The 18,455-nt window shown below is 38.3% G+C and overlaps 1 protein-coding gene across 3 annotated transcripts in view; it reads left to right on the top strand.

Moving 5' to 3' along the window:
- The window catches only part of ME2 (malic enzyme 2), a 50,750-nt gene that overhangs the window by 11,781 nt on the left and 20,514 nt on the right, over positions 1–18,455 (top strand). For all 3 annotated transcript variants that reach the window (XM_080685396.1, XM_080685395.1, XM_080685394.1), the window contains exons 2-7: positions 4,993–5,112; positions 10,715–10,848; positions 12,677–12,826; positions 15,081–15,156; positions 16,294–16,455; positions 16,782–16,885. In XM_080685396.1, coding sequence (XP_080541522.1) covers positions 5,005–5,112; positions 10,715–10,848; positions 12,677–12,826; positions 15,081–15,156; positions 16,294–16,455; positions 16,782–16,885 — 734 coding nt within the window. In that variant the 5' untranslated portion in view covers positions 4,993–5,004. The remainder of the gene's footprint in view (positions 1–4,992; positions 5,113–10,714; positions 10,849–12,676; positions 12,827–15,080; positions 15,157–16,293; positions 16,456–16,781; positions 16,886–18,455) is intronic.

Genomic DNA, 18,455 nt, shown 5'->3' with positions numbered 1-18,455 from the left:
AAATTTTCTTTCTCAAGATTTCTTTTCACAGCCCTAGCTGGTTTGGCTCAGTGGATAGAGCATCAGTCTGTGAACTGAAAGGTCCCAGGTTCGATTCCGGTCAAGGGCACATGCCTGGGTTGTAGGCTCGATCCCCAGTGGGGAACTTGCAGGAGGCAGCCGATCCATGATTCTCTCTCATCATGGATGTTTCTGTCTCTCTCTCCTCTTCCTTCCTTTCTGAAATCAATAAAAATATATTTAAAAATAAAATAAAAAGAGCTTCTCACTCTCTTGCTGAAGCAGTGCCTCAACCCTGGCTGGTCAAGGCTTAAAAAAAAAAAAAAAGATTTTTTTTCACATACCTACAACTTTCCTCGTGATTCCCTATATATGCATTTCCATATTTACCTTCTATAACTGAAAACATGTATTCTACTTTCCTGGTATTCCAAGTTGTTTCCCTTATTATTCCTAGTATTTTTTATTTTTTTACCTCACCTGAGGATATTGTTTCCATTTATTTATTTATTTATTTATTTTTTTATTTTTTTATTTATTTATTTATTTTAGAGAGAGACTGGGGGGTGGTGGGAGAGAGAAACATTGATGTAAGAGAGATCCATCTATTGGTTGCCTCCTGTAATACTTTCAACAATAACTTTTCTTTATTTAAGTCTCAAGTCACCAAAAAATTCAAGGAAATTAGTTCTGAGCATCAACAGTTACTTGAAGTCCAAAAGAATAAGCTGTATTACCAAGGCTTTGACTGAAATGGTATTGCAGGTCAAATCTGATGGCCAGCCATTGGCTTTGAGAGTTCAGTCTGAGATTCCTTTTGAAAGGGTCCAGAAAGCAGTGTTCAAAAGAGATTATATGATCAGTCACTATTTTTGCTGCACTTAATATTAACTAACTAAGCCAAGTTTAATGCAGACAAATTAGTTTTACTGTGATTATCTTTGGTTTTAAAAAAAGGAATTGTAGAGAAAAAAATAATGTTGGTACCTTTGTAGATACTAGTTTCTAGTCCTGTTGATTGTCTTTGAGGTTTTGTTATATACCTTTAAACTGGGCTGGATCCTGACTTCTCCTTTCCTCAAATATCTGGCTATGACTGGCTCCAAAGTGCACTCCAGACAGTGGAATTATCCCGCTTCCAGTAATCATAGTAATCATCCCAGCGCACTGTAGTCTCTCAAAGGCTTTAAGTGCATGTTCTCAGTGGCTCACCACCAAGCAGATGATCTTCCTAAGCCTGGAACATCAAAAAAGAAATGAAGAGAATAACCGACTTAAAAATGAACCTGAAAAAAAAGAAAAGCAAGGGATGCACTGAAAAACAAAAATAGACAAAGTCCTATCTTTATGAAGTTTAGTCTAATTTTAAAGCCAGATATTAATTAAGTAATGATACAAAAATATAAAAATTATAATTATTTATAATAAAATAGTTTTCTATGAAAATTTAAAGTGGGAGGTTAGGTAAGGTGTCCTGGAGAAGTGAAAGCAGAAGCAAGATTTAAAGATTAGGTGGGTGGAGAGGAAGAGAAGAGGATTAAGGGGTGTCCTTGAAAATAAAAGATGTGAAAAAGCCTTTGGCTGGTTTGAAGATTAAGGAAAGGAACTGAAACAATGATAATATGGCATCAAATTATGTTACTATATAAGGCTAGAGATATAGGTCAGAGCTAGATCACAAAAGTTTTTTGTGGGCCTTGTTCGAGGTCTTGATCTTAATTAATTGGAATAAATCTGACTAATGGGAATCCATTGAAGAAGAAATAAAAAAATGAACCTGAAGTCATGATCTGCGAATACCATAGAGCAGTGGTCGGCAAACTCATTAGTCAACAGAGCCAAATATCAACAGTACAACGATTGAAATTTCTTTTGAGAGCCGAAAACCGACTTCCGTGCATGGGCCACTAAGTTTCAATCGCACTGTACGTGCGCACCCACACGTGGTATTTTGTGGAAGAGCCACACTCAAGGGGCCAAAGAGCCGCATGTGGCTCGCGAGCCGCAGTTTGCCAACCACTGCCTTAGAGAATCAGAAAAGAAAAGAAAAATCACACAGGATCAGTAAAAGCTGTGAGAACTACAGCATAGTGGTAGCTGAGAGTGTGCAAATGCCTTAAGTTTTAATCACATCTCTCAGGCTGAGACTCTGAGCAAAATGGGTGAAATTATTTAAATAAATAAATAAATAAATAGACAGACACAAAATAGAGTCACTTGTCCCCAGAACAGCAAATCAAGATTTTATTGTAGTTTCAATCTTTCCCAGGTTTGTGACCTTTAACCAGTCAATATGGCATTTCCTGATTAGGACTACTGAGGTGCTCTGCATGATAGACCCCCTGCCCTTTCCCCACTTGCTTGTCCCATCCCCTTTTAGCCTTTAGAAACTTTGTGCTTCCTACAGCTCCTCAGAGATTTTTTTCTGTTTGCTGGGTGGGATGCTGCCTGATTGGTGGATCCTATCTAATAAAAGAGCGATATGGTAATTGACTGTTACTCCGCGATGCCCACAGCCAATCAGGAGGGAATATGCAAATTAGTGGGACAAAGATGGTGGTGGCCACGGAGCCAGCTGGAGCAGGCGGGAGGCTTGGGTCGCCCCCGGCGACGGAGGAAGCCAAGCTTCCCACCCGCCTGGGCCGGCCACTGAAGGAGGGGCCTATGGGCGGCAGCCACAGAGCAGGCCAGATGAGCAGGAGGCTTGGGTCACCCTGCCCAGCTTCTGAAGGAGGGGCCTGTGAGCGGCGGCCATGGAGCCGACCTGGGCGCGCTGGAGACTTGGGTCGCCCAGGCCAGCTGCTAAGGGAGGGGCCTGCAAATGGCCCTCAGCCCCTCACCCAGGCTGACCAGGCCCCCAGCGGGGACCCCCACCCTGAATGGGGTGTGGCCAGCCTGAAAACAGCCCTCAGCCCTTCACCCAGGCTGGCCACACCTCCCCAGCGGGGACCCTCACCCCATGGGGGCGTGGCTGGCCTGCAAACTGCCCCAGCCCCTCGCCCAGACTGGCACCGTCCCCAGTGGGGACCCCCACCCCAATGGGGGCGTGGCCAGCCTGCAAACCACCACAGACCCCTCACCCAGGCCGCCCTGTCCCCCAAGGGAACCCCCACCCTGATCTGGGACACACTTCAGGGCAAACCAACTGGCCCCCACCCGTGCACTTGGCCTCTATCTATACTAATAAAAGGGTAATATGCTAATTAGACTGGGAGACCTTCCAGATGTTCTGGACAAAGCCATGGTGGCAGGGCCGAGATAGAGGCAGTTAGGGGCCAAGAAGGGAGGGCAGTTGTGGGTGATCAGGCCAGTGGAGGGGGGCAGTTGGGGGCGAGCAGGCCGGCGGGGGGGGGGGGCAGTTGGGGGTGAGCAGGCTGGCAGGCAGAGTGGTTAGGGGCAATCAGGCAGTAGGCAGGTGAGCAGTTAGGAGCCAGCAGTCCCGGATTGCAGGAGGGCTGTCCAACTGCCGGTTTAGGCCCGATCCCTGGGACATCCCCCGAAGGGTTCCAGATTGGAGAGGGTGCAGGCCAGGCTGAGGGATAGGCCCCCCCACCCCCCGTGCACGAATTTCATGCACAGGGCCACTAGTCATTTAATAAAGTCAGAGTCTTCAGATTTACTCTGTTGAATTTTTGTTTTTTTAACATGTCCTTCATGATATTAATGTTTTTTTAAGAAAAGCAGTTATGTCTCATGAAATATATTTGACATAAAACACTGTAAATTTAAGGTGTACATGTTAATTTAATACACTTGCATATTGTAATATGATTGCCATTGTAGCAATAATTAGCTCCTCTGTCACTGCATAATTATCAGTTCATTTTGGTGGTTGGCATAATTAAGTTGTAGTCTTTTAGCAAGTTTGACAATTGTACTACAATATTATTGTCTATATTCACTATACTCTGTTAGATGTCTATAACTTACTTGCTACTTGTTTGTTGCAAGCTTGTACCCTTAGTCCAGGCTTTCCTATTATTTACTTTTCACCTTCAAGCTAAACTCCCACATGGAACTCACTTCACTGTTTACTAAATGTTACCTTGTTTCTTTCCTTTTAAAAAAATTTTTAATTTTCACCTGAGTATATATTTTTATTGATTTGAGACAGAGAGAATCATCAATGTGAGAAAGAAATCTCAATTAGTTACCTCCTGTATGTGCCCCAACTGGAGATCGAACCCGCAACCTAGGTATGTGCTCTGACCAGGAATCTAACAACCATTTTGTATACAGATGATGCTCCAACCAGCTGAGCCACCTGGCCAGTGCTACCTTGTTCCTTAACCTCTCAATTCCTTTCTCTCATAAGTGGGAGATACATTCCTTGCCACACTTCTGTGGATTAAAAGAAGAGCAAATGTTTAGCACCTATAATAGATACCTAAGAGTAGCAATGATGATTATCCAAGGATTTAAGAGTGTTGTCAGGAAAAGTAAGTCTTGGCCTTTACCATAATGTTACTCTTTTGCAAGCATTGCAATCTATAGAAACATAAATGTATTTTGAAAAATAGTTTTCATATGTATAAAGTTAAGCTTTCTAAATCTGTTTTTGAAAACTGATGCTTGATGTACATGCAGTTCTATAATATGTCTCTCAGCCGTGGTTTATAGTGGAACCTTAGTTCTCAAACTTAATTTGTTCCAGAATGCTGCTTGAGAAGCAATTTGTTTGAAAACCAAATTATTTTCCCCATCAGAAAATACTCACAGCACAATTTCCTGAGAATCTAACAACACAAGGTTTAATGGTAAACTGATTCATATTCTTGAATTCTCTCCTTTGTCACCTGCGTGATGCTGGACTTATCATACAGGTATCAGCAGGAATACTAAAGGTTATTATGGGTAATTAAGTTGAGAACTGAAGTTTTGTTTGACAACTGAGACATTTTTTCCATGAACAACTTGGTCAAGAACTGAATTATTTGAGATGGGAGATGTTTGAGAACTGAAGTCTGACTGTGTTTGCTTTGTTTTTCTCAGGTGAAAGAAAAGATGTTGTCCCGGTTAAGAGTAGTTGCCACTCCTTGTTCTCTGGCATGCCGGCATGTACACACAAAAGAGAAAGGCAAGCCACTCATGTTGAACCCAAGAACAAACAAGGTTAGTAACATACCTTGTCTCTTGTCCCAATAACAGTTTGATTTTATATATTTTAGACTGATAAAGTGAAACTTTCCTATTTTGTAGCTTTACAATAAAACTATTCGGAGGTATTTGCTTTTTCTGCATGAACTTTTCACTTTTCTCCATATGGCAAGAATCATGGCTGCGTTATACCTCTCACTCACAACTTCTACCACCAGGAAAGGACTGACTGTTTTCTAGTTCTAGCTCAGAAAAACCCACAGGCTAGCAGACTGGCCAGGACTTGTGGCCAGATGTGGGACATTTAGATTTACCTAGTTTAGATCAAGTACTCATCCTGGACCAATCAGTTGGGCCCTTGGAAGATGGGGTCAAATTGTAAAATGAAATTTCATGCTGCCACACCTTCTCACAGCTTTTTGGACACAAATCATTACACGCAATTGATTGTGCCCATTAATCACACTCCTGCTTCAAAAGACAGAGACCTCTGACTCCCTTTACATTCTTGGGGCAGAAGTGATGGGCAGTATTGAGATCTAGTTGTGACTTTATTCCTTATCCATGCTGGGTTCAGTGGGCATTCCCTCACCATATTTTAAGAACAATTGTAAGTAAATGAAATAGTAAGTAAATGTAATTCTGGAATGAGATTTTTTACAGGAAGCTTACAAGAGGATACATAGGTTTATTGCAATACATGAAATTTACCTTTCGAGAATGGTGCGTTTGTATTAAGGTGTCGTTTATTTTAACACAGTAAGCAATTTGCCAGTCCCATTTGTTTTTCTTATGGGGTGGGGGACAATAATTGGAGAGTATGATTTGAGGCTTTTGGGGCCTACCAAGGGAGATTTGACTAAGGGTCACACAGAGCACTTTATCTTTGCATTTTTGCTACCTGGCTAGAATGAAAATTGAGCAAGCAGTTAGTGAAGTAAATGAAGCTTAATGAGGAATATTCTAATCCTCTCTTGTTTCTGCCGAATCTCCACAAATCTTACTTGCTCTTCAAGATGCAACTCATTGAAAACTCAGTTCTGCAGAGCCTTTGCACACCCCACAGACTGGGATAACTGCTCCCTTCTCTAACCCGAGTAGCAGTGTCTGTCTTCCTCTTCCTGTGGCAAGTCATCTGGATGTTGGCTTTGTGCTTCTTTTCCTGTCCTAAGCTGCTGTTGAAATACTTGATAGTATTTACATTTTTATGACTTTGTATTTCTTACCTATATTTCAGGTTCCTCTTGAGCAAGGACCCTTCAAAAATTCTTTGTATCTTTTATAACTCCATGGGCATAGTAAACATTTGATAAATATGTTGGTTTTCTCTTATTATAGAAACTGTATAAAACTACTTTGTGGGGGTTATAAGAAATTTATAAAGTATGTTGCAGGGAATGAATTTTAAGGAGGAAGACCCTTAATGAATTTTAAGGCGACCCTGCTAGCGGTTCTCAACCTGTGGGTCATGACCCACAGGTTGAGAACCGCTGCTGTAGAGCCTAAGACCATCGGAAAACACAGATATTTACATTACGATTCATTAACAGTAGCAAAATTACAGTTATGAAGTAGGAACGAAAATAATTTTATGGTTGGGGGTCACCACAACATGAGGAACCGTATTAAAGGGTCGCGGCATTAGAAAGGTTGAGAACCACTGGTAAAGAAAAGAAATTCTAATACTCTGGCCTTCTGAAATCTCTACAGTAGAATAGCATCTGTACGGTTACCTCATTGAAGGACCACTTCTGGAAATCTCTTAAGCATCAGGAAGAGTTTTTTGTTGTGGTTTTATATTTAAGGAGGAACATAGACTAGTGATTCCTATTTTAAGGATCATGAACTCCTTGGGGACTTAACACGTAAAGAAATCAGGTTTGTGCTTCAAACCTTGTAGTCTAAATGACTTTTTAAATGTTTATAAGTACTGTTTTAAGAGTATGTTGCTGCTGTGATTAATAAGCTAGTAATTAAAGGCAATACTGAATTCTTAATCCTTTTTATTATTTTATTGTTGAGAGTTATTACAGATGTCCCCTGTTTTCTCCCTACTTTGCCCCCCTCCACCAAATGTATGTCTGTAATCACTGTCTTCTTAAGGTATACCTGTTATTATTTCTGTAAAACTTTTTTATTATGGTAAATTAAACATGATTTAAAATTGTGCAATTCGGTGACATTAAGTACATTCAGTATTGTGCATATGTTACCACTATCAATTTCCAAAACTTTTTACTACCGAAATGGAAACCCAGTACACATTAAGCAGTCCCTCCTTAACCTTGGTAACCACTACTTATTTTCTGTTTGTATGACTTTGAATATGAAATTTTAAATATCTTTTTAGAAGTCCTTCTACTTTAAAGGATTGGACATCATTATGCTGCAGACTAGGTGCTAATTTGAGCTCTGCCATTTACTAGCCAGGAAACTTAGGAAAGTCATTTAAACCTCTCTAAGTTTCGGTTTTCTCACCTAAATAATGTAGTAATAATAGCATTTTGAAACATTTAAAGGGCTGTACAAGTGTAAGGTTGGATTTCTCCTTTTCTCCCCGTGCCCATTTGACTGACCTTCCTATTATTATTATTTTTTTTAATTGAGCTCTGCATCTTTCCCTCTGGGAAGTTTTCACTTCCTAATTTGTTTCTGGAGCTTTGGTTTTATGGTTCTCAGTTTTGAGGATTTTTGTTTGTTTTTAATTTCCCGAACTAGTTCTTTGAGAAAAACTAAATATTTCTTGTGATACTTACTATTTACACAAATAATGTTATGACAAATAAAGAAAGGAAAATCATATTTCTACCATGCTAATATATCATCTTTTTTATTTTGCCATGATCTTCTTAAAGTTGCTTTTTAAACTGTAGTGTGCAGTTTTACATGCCATTTTCTAGCACTTTGAGCATGTCAGCCCACTGCCTTATGGCTGTCATGGTTTCTGGTAAGAAACTAGCTTGTAGGCATGCATATAAGCCTAACCAATGGACACAGACACCAGGGGGGTGAGGGGAGTTAATGGGGGGATAAGGACACATATGTAATACCTTAATCAATAAAGGAAAAAAAGAAAGAAAGAAACTAGCTGTTTCTCTTCCTGGGGATTCCCTGTATGCCTATTGAGTCTTTTCTGCTTTCAATTTTCTCTTTTTGTGTTTGTCTTCTGACAATTTGATGTGTCTAGGTGTAGATCTCTGAATTTTTGAGATATGAGTTTCTTGGATGTGTGGGTTAATGTTTCTCATCAAATTTGAAAAGGTTTTAGCCCATTATTTCTTAGATATTCTTTTTATCCCCTGGCTGTCTGGGACTCGTGGTTTTCAAATGTTGGCACTCTTGATGGTATCCCACCGGTCTCTGAGGCTCTGTTCATAGTTAATCATTGTGTGTGTGTTTTTTCTCAGACTGGATAATCTCAGTTGATCTGTCTTAAAATTTGTTGATTCTTTCATCTGTTAGAATCTAGCCTCTCTAGTGAATTAAAAAATATATATTTTATTGATTTGAGAGATGAAGGGAGAGGGAGAGAGAGATAAAAACCAATCAATATGAGAGAGAATCATTGATCAGCTGCCTTCTGCATGCCCCCTACTGGGGATCGAGCCGCAAACTGGCCATGTGCCCTGACTGGGAATCTAACCATGACCACCTGGTTCAGATGCTCAACCACTGAGCCATACAGGCCGGGCCCTCTAGTGAATTTCTAAATTTCAGTTATTGTACTTTCAACTCCAGAATTTCTGTTTAGTTCCTTTTTTATATTTTCTGTCTCTTTACTGACATTCTCAATAAGTCTTCCATTATTTTCCAAGTGGCTCTGTGTAACATGTTGGGGCATTGGCTTCAGTACTCAGCCAAGTAGTTTACAACTATGTCTCAGCCCTCACTTTCTTTGTATGCAGAGCCTCAAGGTTAGCCAGAGGTGGAGTTTAGAGCCTTCTCAAGTCTTTCCTGGGCATGAAAACAGTTCATGCACATGACTTCTAGATGCTCAGGAATAAGTCCAAGGTTTTCAAAGCTCCTCCATAGACATCTAGTTCATCAGCTTGCCCTTTTTTACTTTTTGGTTAGTCTGTAGTTTGCTTCATCTGTTACTCCCCAACTTAGGGCGTTGCCGTTATATAATTGCCTCTTATTGTTTTTGACAAGCTCTTCTGAGGAAAAGGCTATTCACACGGGGTGAGCTTGTATCAACTCAAATAAAGACAGTCTTGCAAAAGGATTCTTCCAGGGAACCACCCAACACGTCAAAGAATGACAGAGCCCTGGAGTTTTAGAAGAATCTCTAACCCCTTCCACCCTCTCCAGTGGCTGCCAGGCTCTGTTTTTCAAAGTGATTATTACACAGTGATTGCTATTTTCTTTTTTTTTTAAGGTTATTACTTTAAAAATATATGTTTTATTGATTTTTAGAGAGCGGGGAAGGGAGAGAATAGAGAGATAGAAACATCAATGAGAGAGAAATATCATTGATCGGCTGCCTCCTGCACGCCCCCTACTGGGGATGGAGCCTGCAACCTGGCATGTGCCCTGACTGGGAGCAACTGGTGACTTCTTGGTTTCTGGGTCAGTGCTCAACCACTGAGCCACACTGGCCAGGCAGTGATTGCTATTTTCAAGGCTGCTGTGGAGTTGGTGAGGAGAGAGTGAATAAGGCAAGTTAAAAAGGCACGAAGCTTGCTATTGTTGATGAAATTCAGCAGTTTTTCTTTAATAAATGCTTTCTATTGTTAAAGTCTTTGGTTTATTTCCAGAATTCTGAAAAAGTTTATTCTGATCAGTTAGCCAGTGTTCTTATTGCTTTTTATGGAGGAAATGATTTTTGGAAGTCCTTACTCTGGCATTTTCACTGGCATCACTTTGATTCAAATAATTTAACTCATAGCTGAATACCAGAAATTGCAAAAAATTTTCTTAGGACATAGGTTAATTTTTTCTCAAGTATCATTTCTTCCTTCCTCCTCCTACTCGGCCTCACTCCTTTCTAGTGGGGGTAGCCTGTCTTACCAGCTTGTTTTATGTTCTTTCAAATCATATTTTGTTGATTTCATTTCTAATGTATGATGCATCTGTGTATATGTACTTTATGGGGGTTTTCTAAACATTACAGTTTACAGTAAGTGTGTTTTGATGTGCAACTTGCCTTTTTTTTCCTCTTAACTGCATGTCTGGGAGATCTTTCTATGACACACAGAGATATACATTTAAGTGTGATTGTGTTTTAGTTTGTAATAGACAAGAGAGCTTGAAATAGTGCTAGAACAAATCTCTTTGTATATGCTTCTTTATGTGTGAATATTTATCTAGGATGGCTGTCCAGAAGTAGAATTGCATTATTGTAGAGTATTTGTATTTAAAATGTTAAGATTACTTTAAAATTGTCTTCCCAAAAGCCTAAATCAGTTTATATTTCCAGCATGTATGTGAGAGTAACTGTTTTATCACACCCTCTCCAATACTAGATATGACCAATCTTACACATTTTTGACAGTCCGGGCAAAAATATCTCACTGATTTTAAAATATGTATATGTTTAAATTACATTTTCTGGGACATCACTACTGCTACCCCAGTAAATAATAATTTTTAATTTTTTTTTACTCCTGTTTTTTAGGGAATGGCATTTACATTACGAGAACGACAAATGCTTGGTCTTCAAGGACTTCTACCTCCCAAAATAGAGACACAAGATATTCAAGCCTTACGATTCCATAGAAATGTGAAAAAATTAAGTTGCCCTTTGGAAAAGTAAGAATTGCTTAGATGTTTAGTTTTTATTGATGTTATGATCAGAAAAATTGGGAGTATTGTGGTTATTATGGCATGAGAAACATACAGTCTCATAATGAAGTTTGTCTTGTAGTCCATTCCTGTTATTTTTATAATGATAATGTATTTTTCATTGCAGAGAATGCTTCACTTGTTTTCCCTATTGGAAAATTTAGGGAAAAAGGGGTCCTAATATATGGTGACAGGAGAAGATTTGATTTTGGGTGGTGGGCACATGGTGCACTATACAGATCTTGTAATATAGAACCCACACCTGAAACCTATATGTTCATGTTAACCAATGTCACCCCAATAAATTTAATAAAAAATAAATAACCCCCAATGAAATACCCTTTTAAAAAGTAGCAGAAATCAGTTTTTATGCTCAAAATCACAGAGCATTTCAGGTTTGAATAGAATATTAGAAGCAAAGCTATCATCTAATTTTCATCCATTCTATTCAATAACTTTTATTGATCATCTACTTTGTATGTGCCACTATATTGGCCACTGAGGATATAAAGTGGTAATATTCAATCCAGGACACTTTAGGGAGTGAAAAAGAGGAGTAATTAAACCTGGATGAGGCCAACTGAAATGTATGTCCTCTACAATAATGCACAACCCTTCCTTCTAGAAGCTCATCAGTAGATGGTTGTGTTTATGTCTGAACCATGCCAGATGGGCAACATTTCTGCTTTTTATTTCATAAAGCTATTCAGTCGTTATAGCCCAATTGTTAGTTTTCTTACCTGTGTTGAGAGGAAATCTCCTTCCCTTTAATATCTACCTATTGGTATTATTTCTGGCCATGGTAACTATATAGGAAATATTACTCCTCTTTTATTTTTTTTTCTTTGCCTTGTCTGCAAGGAACTCAAACTATAAGAGAAAGTCACAGAGGTTAAAAAAAAAAAAAGGTGAGCCAGCTGGGCTGCGTGGGCTCAGAAAGGAGTTACAGAAACAAAAAAATGGGCCCTTAGAGCTTAGGAAAAGGAAAGGCAGAGAGAATATACCTGTGGGAAGAAGAGGAGAGTGGTGGGTGTGCTCCAAAGAGAGAGAGTTTGCCCTAGGAAAAGAAGAAGGTGGGGAAAGGCATGGGCTTGCTCAAGAGAGAGAAAGAGCACGTTTATTATTCCTCTTCTAAATGGAACCTGCCCTCCCTATTTATTCCTTGAAAATTAGCACTTCAGTTATATTCCACATACTTGGCTAGTTCCTGGAATTGTGGAAGTTTATAAAGTGATAGTCCCTAACTCATTATCTCATATAGGCTGGAGGGAAGACAGAAAGTGGAGTGAGAGTTACAGAAGAGGAGTAGGTTGTTTTGGGACCTAAAAACAGGAAACCTAATGTGACTATATGTGTTGTGGGGATTGGGAATGGGCAGAAAAGGAACCGAGAGAGCCTTCCACCCTGAGCTGCTTTTGGAGAGCATGAGTATAGGACTGTGCATGAGTATAGGGTGTTCCAGGCAAAGGGTGCCTCGTAAGTAGCAGCTCCCAGGTCAGAGTTGTGATACATTGAGGCACTGAAGTAAATCCATTATGAAGATCAGGGTGAGAAGTAGTTAGAGGTCTTGTTAACTATTTTAGGAGCTTAAGCCTATTTAATCCTTTTTGGAGCTTAAGCCTATTTAATTTTTGTTCATTTTTACTCCTGGGTGTTAAATAATGATAATTTAGGGATTTGCTTTCCGGGAGGGAATTGGTCCTCAATTTTAGATGGCTACATTTACCTTTCAGAGGACAAAACTTGGAATGTATTACTGGCTGATGTAGATATTACTTATTGTGCTTAATTTCAGATACATCTATATAATGGGAATACAAGAAAGAAATGAGAAGTTGTTCTATAGAATACTGCAAGATGATATCGAAAACCTGTTGCCAATTGTATACACACCAACAGTTGGTCTTGCCTGCTCCCAATATGGACACATCTTTAGAAGACCTAAGTAAGACTTATTTTTTAAAAATATATTTGTAAATAATTATTATGTAGGAGAAATATCACTCCATGACACTTACTACATTTCTGTTTTATTTGTTGCAGTCTTATCTCAACCACATTTCTCACCTCACAAAAGCTTAATTTGGACAAAAAGGGATTAGTAAAAACCCAACACATTCGTTTCTTTCATTTTTGTTGAAATAGTATCATTCTTTCTTAACTTTCTTTAAATTATTATTGTTGGAGGAACTGTGCTTTTTTGTACCAAAAGGAAAGTACTCTTTTTTTTTTTTTTTTTTTTTCATGGTAGCAGATTCTCCAGAATTATCATTAATGTTTTTTACAATCTGGCCAAATTAAAAGATTGATTCTCATTTTTTTGTCAGCTTTCATTTCTGTCATTTGTTGTTTTTATGGACATTTATAAAGTTTTCATTTCACATAGTTCCAGCACCTCCAATTATTTTAAGTGGAAAAAGACTGGAATGGGTATTGACTCAGGTCTTTGAATAAGTGACCTTACCCCTCTGAATCTGTTTTCTCATCATAAAATAGTGATAACCTGTACCTACCAGAGAGCAGCTGAGAAGGTCAGATGAGGAAACTGGTGTGACTGCCAGTTGTTTGTAAACTAAGCATTATATAAATGCTATTTTTACTTAATTTGAGTTTTCTTATCTTGTTCTTCTGATCTATTATTTTCCTCAATCCTTGTATGTCTCCCATGTCTTACGCCAACTCTTCTCCTTTTAATTCCCAAGACTCTGAAGAAAAAGAGAAAGGTCTGGAAGTCTGAATTTAACGAATATCATGGGTGGTGGTGGCCAGGTATTACTGGAAGACTCTCTGAGAACACTGTTCTATGTGCTGCCATCAGTGTGACTGAAACATTTCTGTGATAGTATCCAGACGTTCAGCTCTCTGATAGTTTCTTTTTCATGTAGAACAGTGGTTCTCAATCCAGATCAAAGAACAAAGGGGAACATAAAAATACTGATTCCTGGGCTCCCCTTGCGGAGATCCCGATTCATTTAGTCTAGAGTTGGACCCAAGTGTTGGTGTTTCATAAAAGCTCCTGGTGTGATTCTGATGTGCACCAGAGATGAGAACTGGCGTGAAACAGGAGCATGGCTTTTGGATGAGGGCAGAGACTGTGTCATTTGTGTAGTGTACTGCTGCAGTGGTTTTTTGTTTGCTTTTTACATAAAGGGTGGTCCGTAAATCTGACCTAAACTCCAAGCCAGTTAAATCAGAATTCATGGGGGCATTTTTACAAAGCTCATCCAATGATTCTATTATGCAGTTGTGGTTGAGAAACTGTTGAACTAAACTGATTTGAGCTAGGATAGTAAAGCCAAAGGTAAGATACCAATGAGAAAGTTAGTTATAAGAATCAGTTTAAAGGCACTTGAAACCTGTTTTCTAGAACCTGTGATTTGGTTTTGGTTTCGGTTTCCTCCCCTCCCCTGCCCTGCCCTGCCCTCTTCCTTTTCTTCTTCTTTTTTTTTTTAATATATCTTTATTGATTTCAGAGAGGAAGGGAGAGGGAAAGAGAGAGAGAAACATCAATGATGAGAGAGAATCATTGATTGGCTGCCTCCTGCACGTCCCCCAATGGGGATCAAGCCCAAAACCCAGACACGTGCCCTTGACCGGAACCGAACCCGGGACCCTTCAGTCTGCAGGCTGATGCTCTATCCACTGAGCCAAACCAGCCAGGGCATGCCCTCTTCCTTTTTTGAAGTCTGGGTTCATTATCTCAGTTGGATAGCAGTTTACTGTGGGTTTACTAGTAAAATAACTTCACTTTTTCCTAATGCCTCAAGAATAATGTCTTTTATATGAAACTACTGTACTTTTTTTCTCTTCCTTCCTGTTCGTTCACATTTCAATTTTTTTCAGTTCAGTGAGTTTTAGCAGTAGTATATTATGCTCTTCTCCATTGGTGGTTTATTTTTATATTGCTTTTTACTGGAGGTATATTGGGTTTATTTGAAAATGATACGTGGATGCATTTCTTCTTGTGTAAAATGATCACATCATTTAGTAATAATCTTTGTGGCAACTACTATGTGAGCAATGTAATTACAGTTTGAAGTAGTTGAAAATAAACCAGTGTGATTTAGCTAAATCTGCTTGGAAATTATACTGTGTCTTGATGTTTTATTAAAATACCTAAATATTCCAGTTATGAACAAAGACTTAGAAAAAAACAAAAAACTGTTGTGAAATGCAAAGGTGTTTTTGTTCTGTTGCAGGGGATTATTTATTTCAATCTCAGACAGAGGTCATGTTAGATCAATTGTGGATAACTGGCCAGAAAATCATGTTAAGGTACTAATAGCACAACCTTCCTTTTCACAATGCTATTTCTTTCCTTGTAACTTACCTCTAAATTTCCAAGAACAGTTTTTCATTGTTGCTCTGATTTATTTTGCACTTATATACATGCAGATTTAGTGCTCTGAGGAGATCATGATAGTAATAGCTACAAAATGGGTAATTGGTATAAACTTTGACTTTGGGAAAGAAATTGGAGATAGTACACAAGGTGAGCTTGCTCACTGTCGATACCACTGGTGTCTCCTGCCTTCTCTTTATTTCTTTTCTATTACAATTAGTATTAATGTTTCCTATTTTATTTAATATTAACCAAGTAATAATGCCATATTATTAAAATAATAAAAAACTTTTATTTGGTGGGTAGTGGGAGGATTCATTATGTCTTTTTTCTTCTAAATCTAAGATAGATTTAGATCCTTAAGCAAATATAAAACTCTTAAAGTTTTAAATTTAGCAAATGTATTGGTCAATCTGGCTACCTTTCATAAAATAATAAAATCTAATGACTTAGATCTTCTGTTAGGTTTTAGTATTTACTACATGCAGTAATCTTACTTGTCTTTATTACCTTTTCCTCACCAAAATAATATTTGATGAATAATCATTAGTTCTAATGATCTAAAGAAAATTTGGTCAGATCATTAAATTCACTATATTATCTTAAAATCTTGTAGGTAGGTATATTTTTTAGTCTAGATCTTTTTCTCTTTCATCATTGCTAAGGTTTTTCTTGTTTGGCCTAGATTATTTTGTTGGAGTAGCATGTTGTTTATTTATAAACTCTAATTTTTCTGTTATGGTTAATCTCTTTATCAGAAGTTTGTTCGCTTTCCCTGTTTAGTCTTTGTGAGGCATTTAGTTGATCCTCCAGTCAGAAGCATTATGTTCCTAAACCAAAGATAGGAAGTCAAATCTAGTTAGTGCTCTTTTTGACATCTACATTCTAGAAATACTAGAATTTTAAGTATGCTTGGTTGGTTTACTTTGGAAGAAAGTCAAGAAGCAATTTAATTTTTTAAAGTGAGTGTAAAAATATCAAGAAAATCTTTTTTAAATGCTTTTCTTTAATGTCCCCCTTTTTTAAAAACCATTTTTAATTAATTATTATTATTTTTTTTTGTAATTAAGGCTGTTGTGGTGACTGATGGCGAGAGAATTCTGGGTCTTGGCGATCTGGGCGTCTATGGAATGGGAATTCCAGTAGGAAAACTTTGCTTGTATACAGCTTGTGCAGGGATACGGCCTGACAAGTGCCTGCCTGTGTGCATTGATGTAGGAACTGATAATCCAGTGAGTAAAAAAAACCATTTCCCCCGCACTCCCCCCACCGACCCTCCTTCCATATTAAAAAATATTTTTTATTACATTCCTCTTTTGAAGATAATATAAGAAGGGAAATTTTGTGACTAGATGTTAGTCTTTGTCTCAAACTCCGCTTTTAATAGCTATACAAATAATAGTAAATTAGCCTATTAAAAGTGTCTTGAAGTAGGGCAGAACAGTAAGGTTAAAAAAACTATATTAATAATTTATTTTGCGATTATTGTTTTTAAAAATATGCTTAAACTGGTTATGTAACAAAATAATTTTATTTTTACATTTGGTCTATTTTATAGGCACTGTTAAAAGATCCATTTTACATGGGCTTATATCAGAAACGAGATCGATCACAACGTTATGATGATCTGATTGATGAGTTTATGAAGGCCATTACTGACAGGTATTTTTTAAGTTTGAGTATATAAAAGCATCTTTAATTAAAGAAAAAAGAAATCAGTTTTGTTTTGTTCACCTCATAAAGATAGGTAGGAGATTAAATTTTGAGAACTTTGGTTCTTTCCTGCTGATCAGATGTGCTGATACATGGTGATAACCTACCCACTCTGCCTTGCTTTCCCTGAGTTGTCCAATATATTTTTTTTGTTGTTGTTAATCCTCACTTGAGAATATTTTCCCATTAATTTTTAGAGAGTGGAAGAGAGGGAAGGCGGGGAAAACAGATGGGAGAGAGAGAAACATCGGTGTGAGAGAGACACACACACGGCCCCAACTGGGGCCTGGGATTGAACCTACAATCCAGGTATGACCCCTTGACTGGGAATCGAACCCGTGACCCTTCGTTGTGCAGGCCAATACTCTAACCACTTAGCAACATCGGCCAGGGCAAGTTGTCCGACATCTTGAGGGAAGTCTGCACTCACTGCTCCTATCAGAACCTCACTATTGAGTTCTTTCAGCCCTTGGCATCACGCTCCTTTCCCCATTCTGGTGAAACTCTTGTGCCACTTCATCTTTTAAATTCCCTGACCATTTGGTCCTCTTCTCTCCATCTGTCTGCAGCATCTCACCAGGTTTTGCAATCCTCAAAATTCCCTCGTCCCTTGACTACCAAGATTTTCCTAACTTGGTCTTTCACCCACCTTTTTCTTTCGTTAGTTATCTTCATTGGTTCTTGCTCATTTTTATTACATGTGAATGAGTACATGGTAAGCTATAACCTTTATGCTTGTGACTCCTCCTTCCATGAAAACCCATCTATGCAGTCCCACCTCCCTCTGAGGCCTGTATTTCTAACACCTGGAATTCTCCATCTAGACATTCTGTTGCTCTTTCATATTCGTGTCCAAATCAACTTCTTTCCATTCCAAACCGCTTATTATCTTCTGTGTATTCAGCCTCTGTTAATGGCAGTAATCTTCACCCTATTCCCAAACCTTTAAACTTGGTGTTATCTTTGACTCTTCTTGTTCTCCAATCCTCAAATCCAGTTGGTGGTACCACTCAAATGCCTCAGAAATAGATCTCCTCTCCCATTGCTACAGTCTTTCTGCAGATTCTCATCTCTCTTCCGGCTTTTTCTTAACCATTTTCCAGTTTCTCTCCTTTCCAGCTCTTCACCACGTTACCACCAGATTAAATTTTTTTAAAACATGTACTTCATTATGTCATTCTTTTGCTTGAAATCTCTAATTGGTTTTCTGTTGGCATTGGGTAAAGTCTAAACTCTTTACTTTTATGACAAAGTCCAAACTCTTTACATTTATGACCTAGCTCTGCCCTGCCTTTTAAATTACTGGTACATAGAAGATATTTAAAAATTAAAAATTTTTCAGTCAAAGTTGACAAATCTAAAAAAACTAAACTTTTCATTATCTTAGAAATTGCCATCTCCCCTACTTTTCTTAGACAGTCAAATGATATCTTCTTAGTGATCCAGATTGCCTTGGTATTTTAACAGACTTCCTCCTTACTTCCCAATTGGCCTCAATGTTAGAGAGTAGAAATTTTTG

Source organism: Plecotus auritus (genome assembly GCF_963455305.1).
Source record: "Plecotus auritus genome assembly, chromosome: 8".
Lineage (NCBI taxonomy): Eukaryota > Metazoa > Chordata > Mammalia > Chiroptera > Vespertilionidae > Plecotus > Plecotus auritus.
The sequence above is the reverse complement of the archived record's forward strand: the minus strand, read 5'-3'. Positions and strand labels throughout refer to the sequence as shown.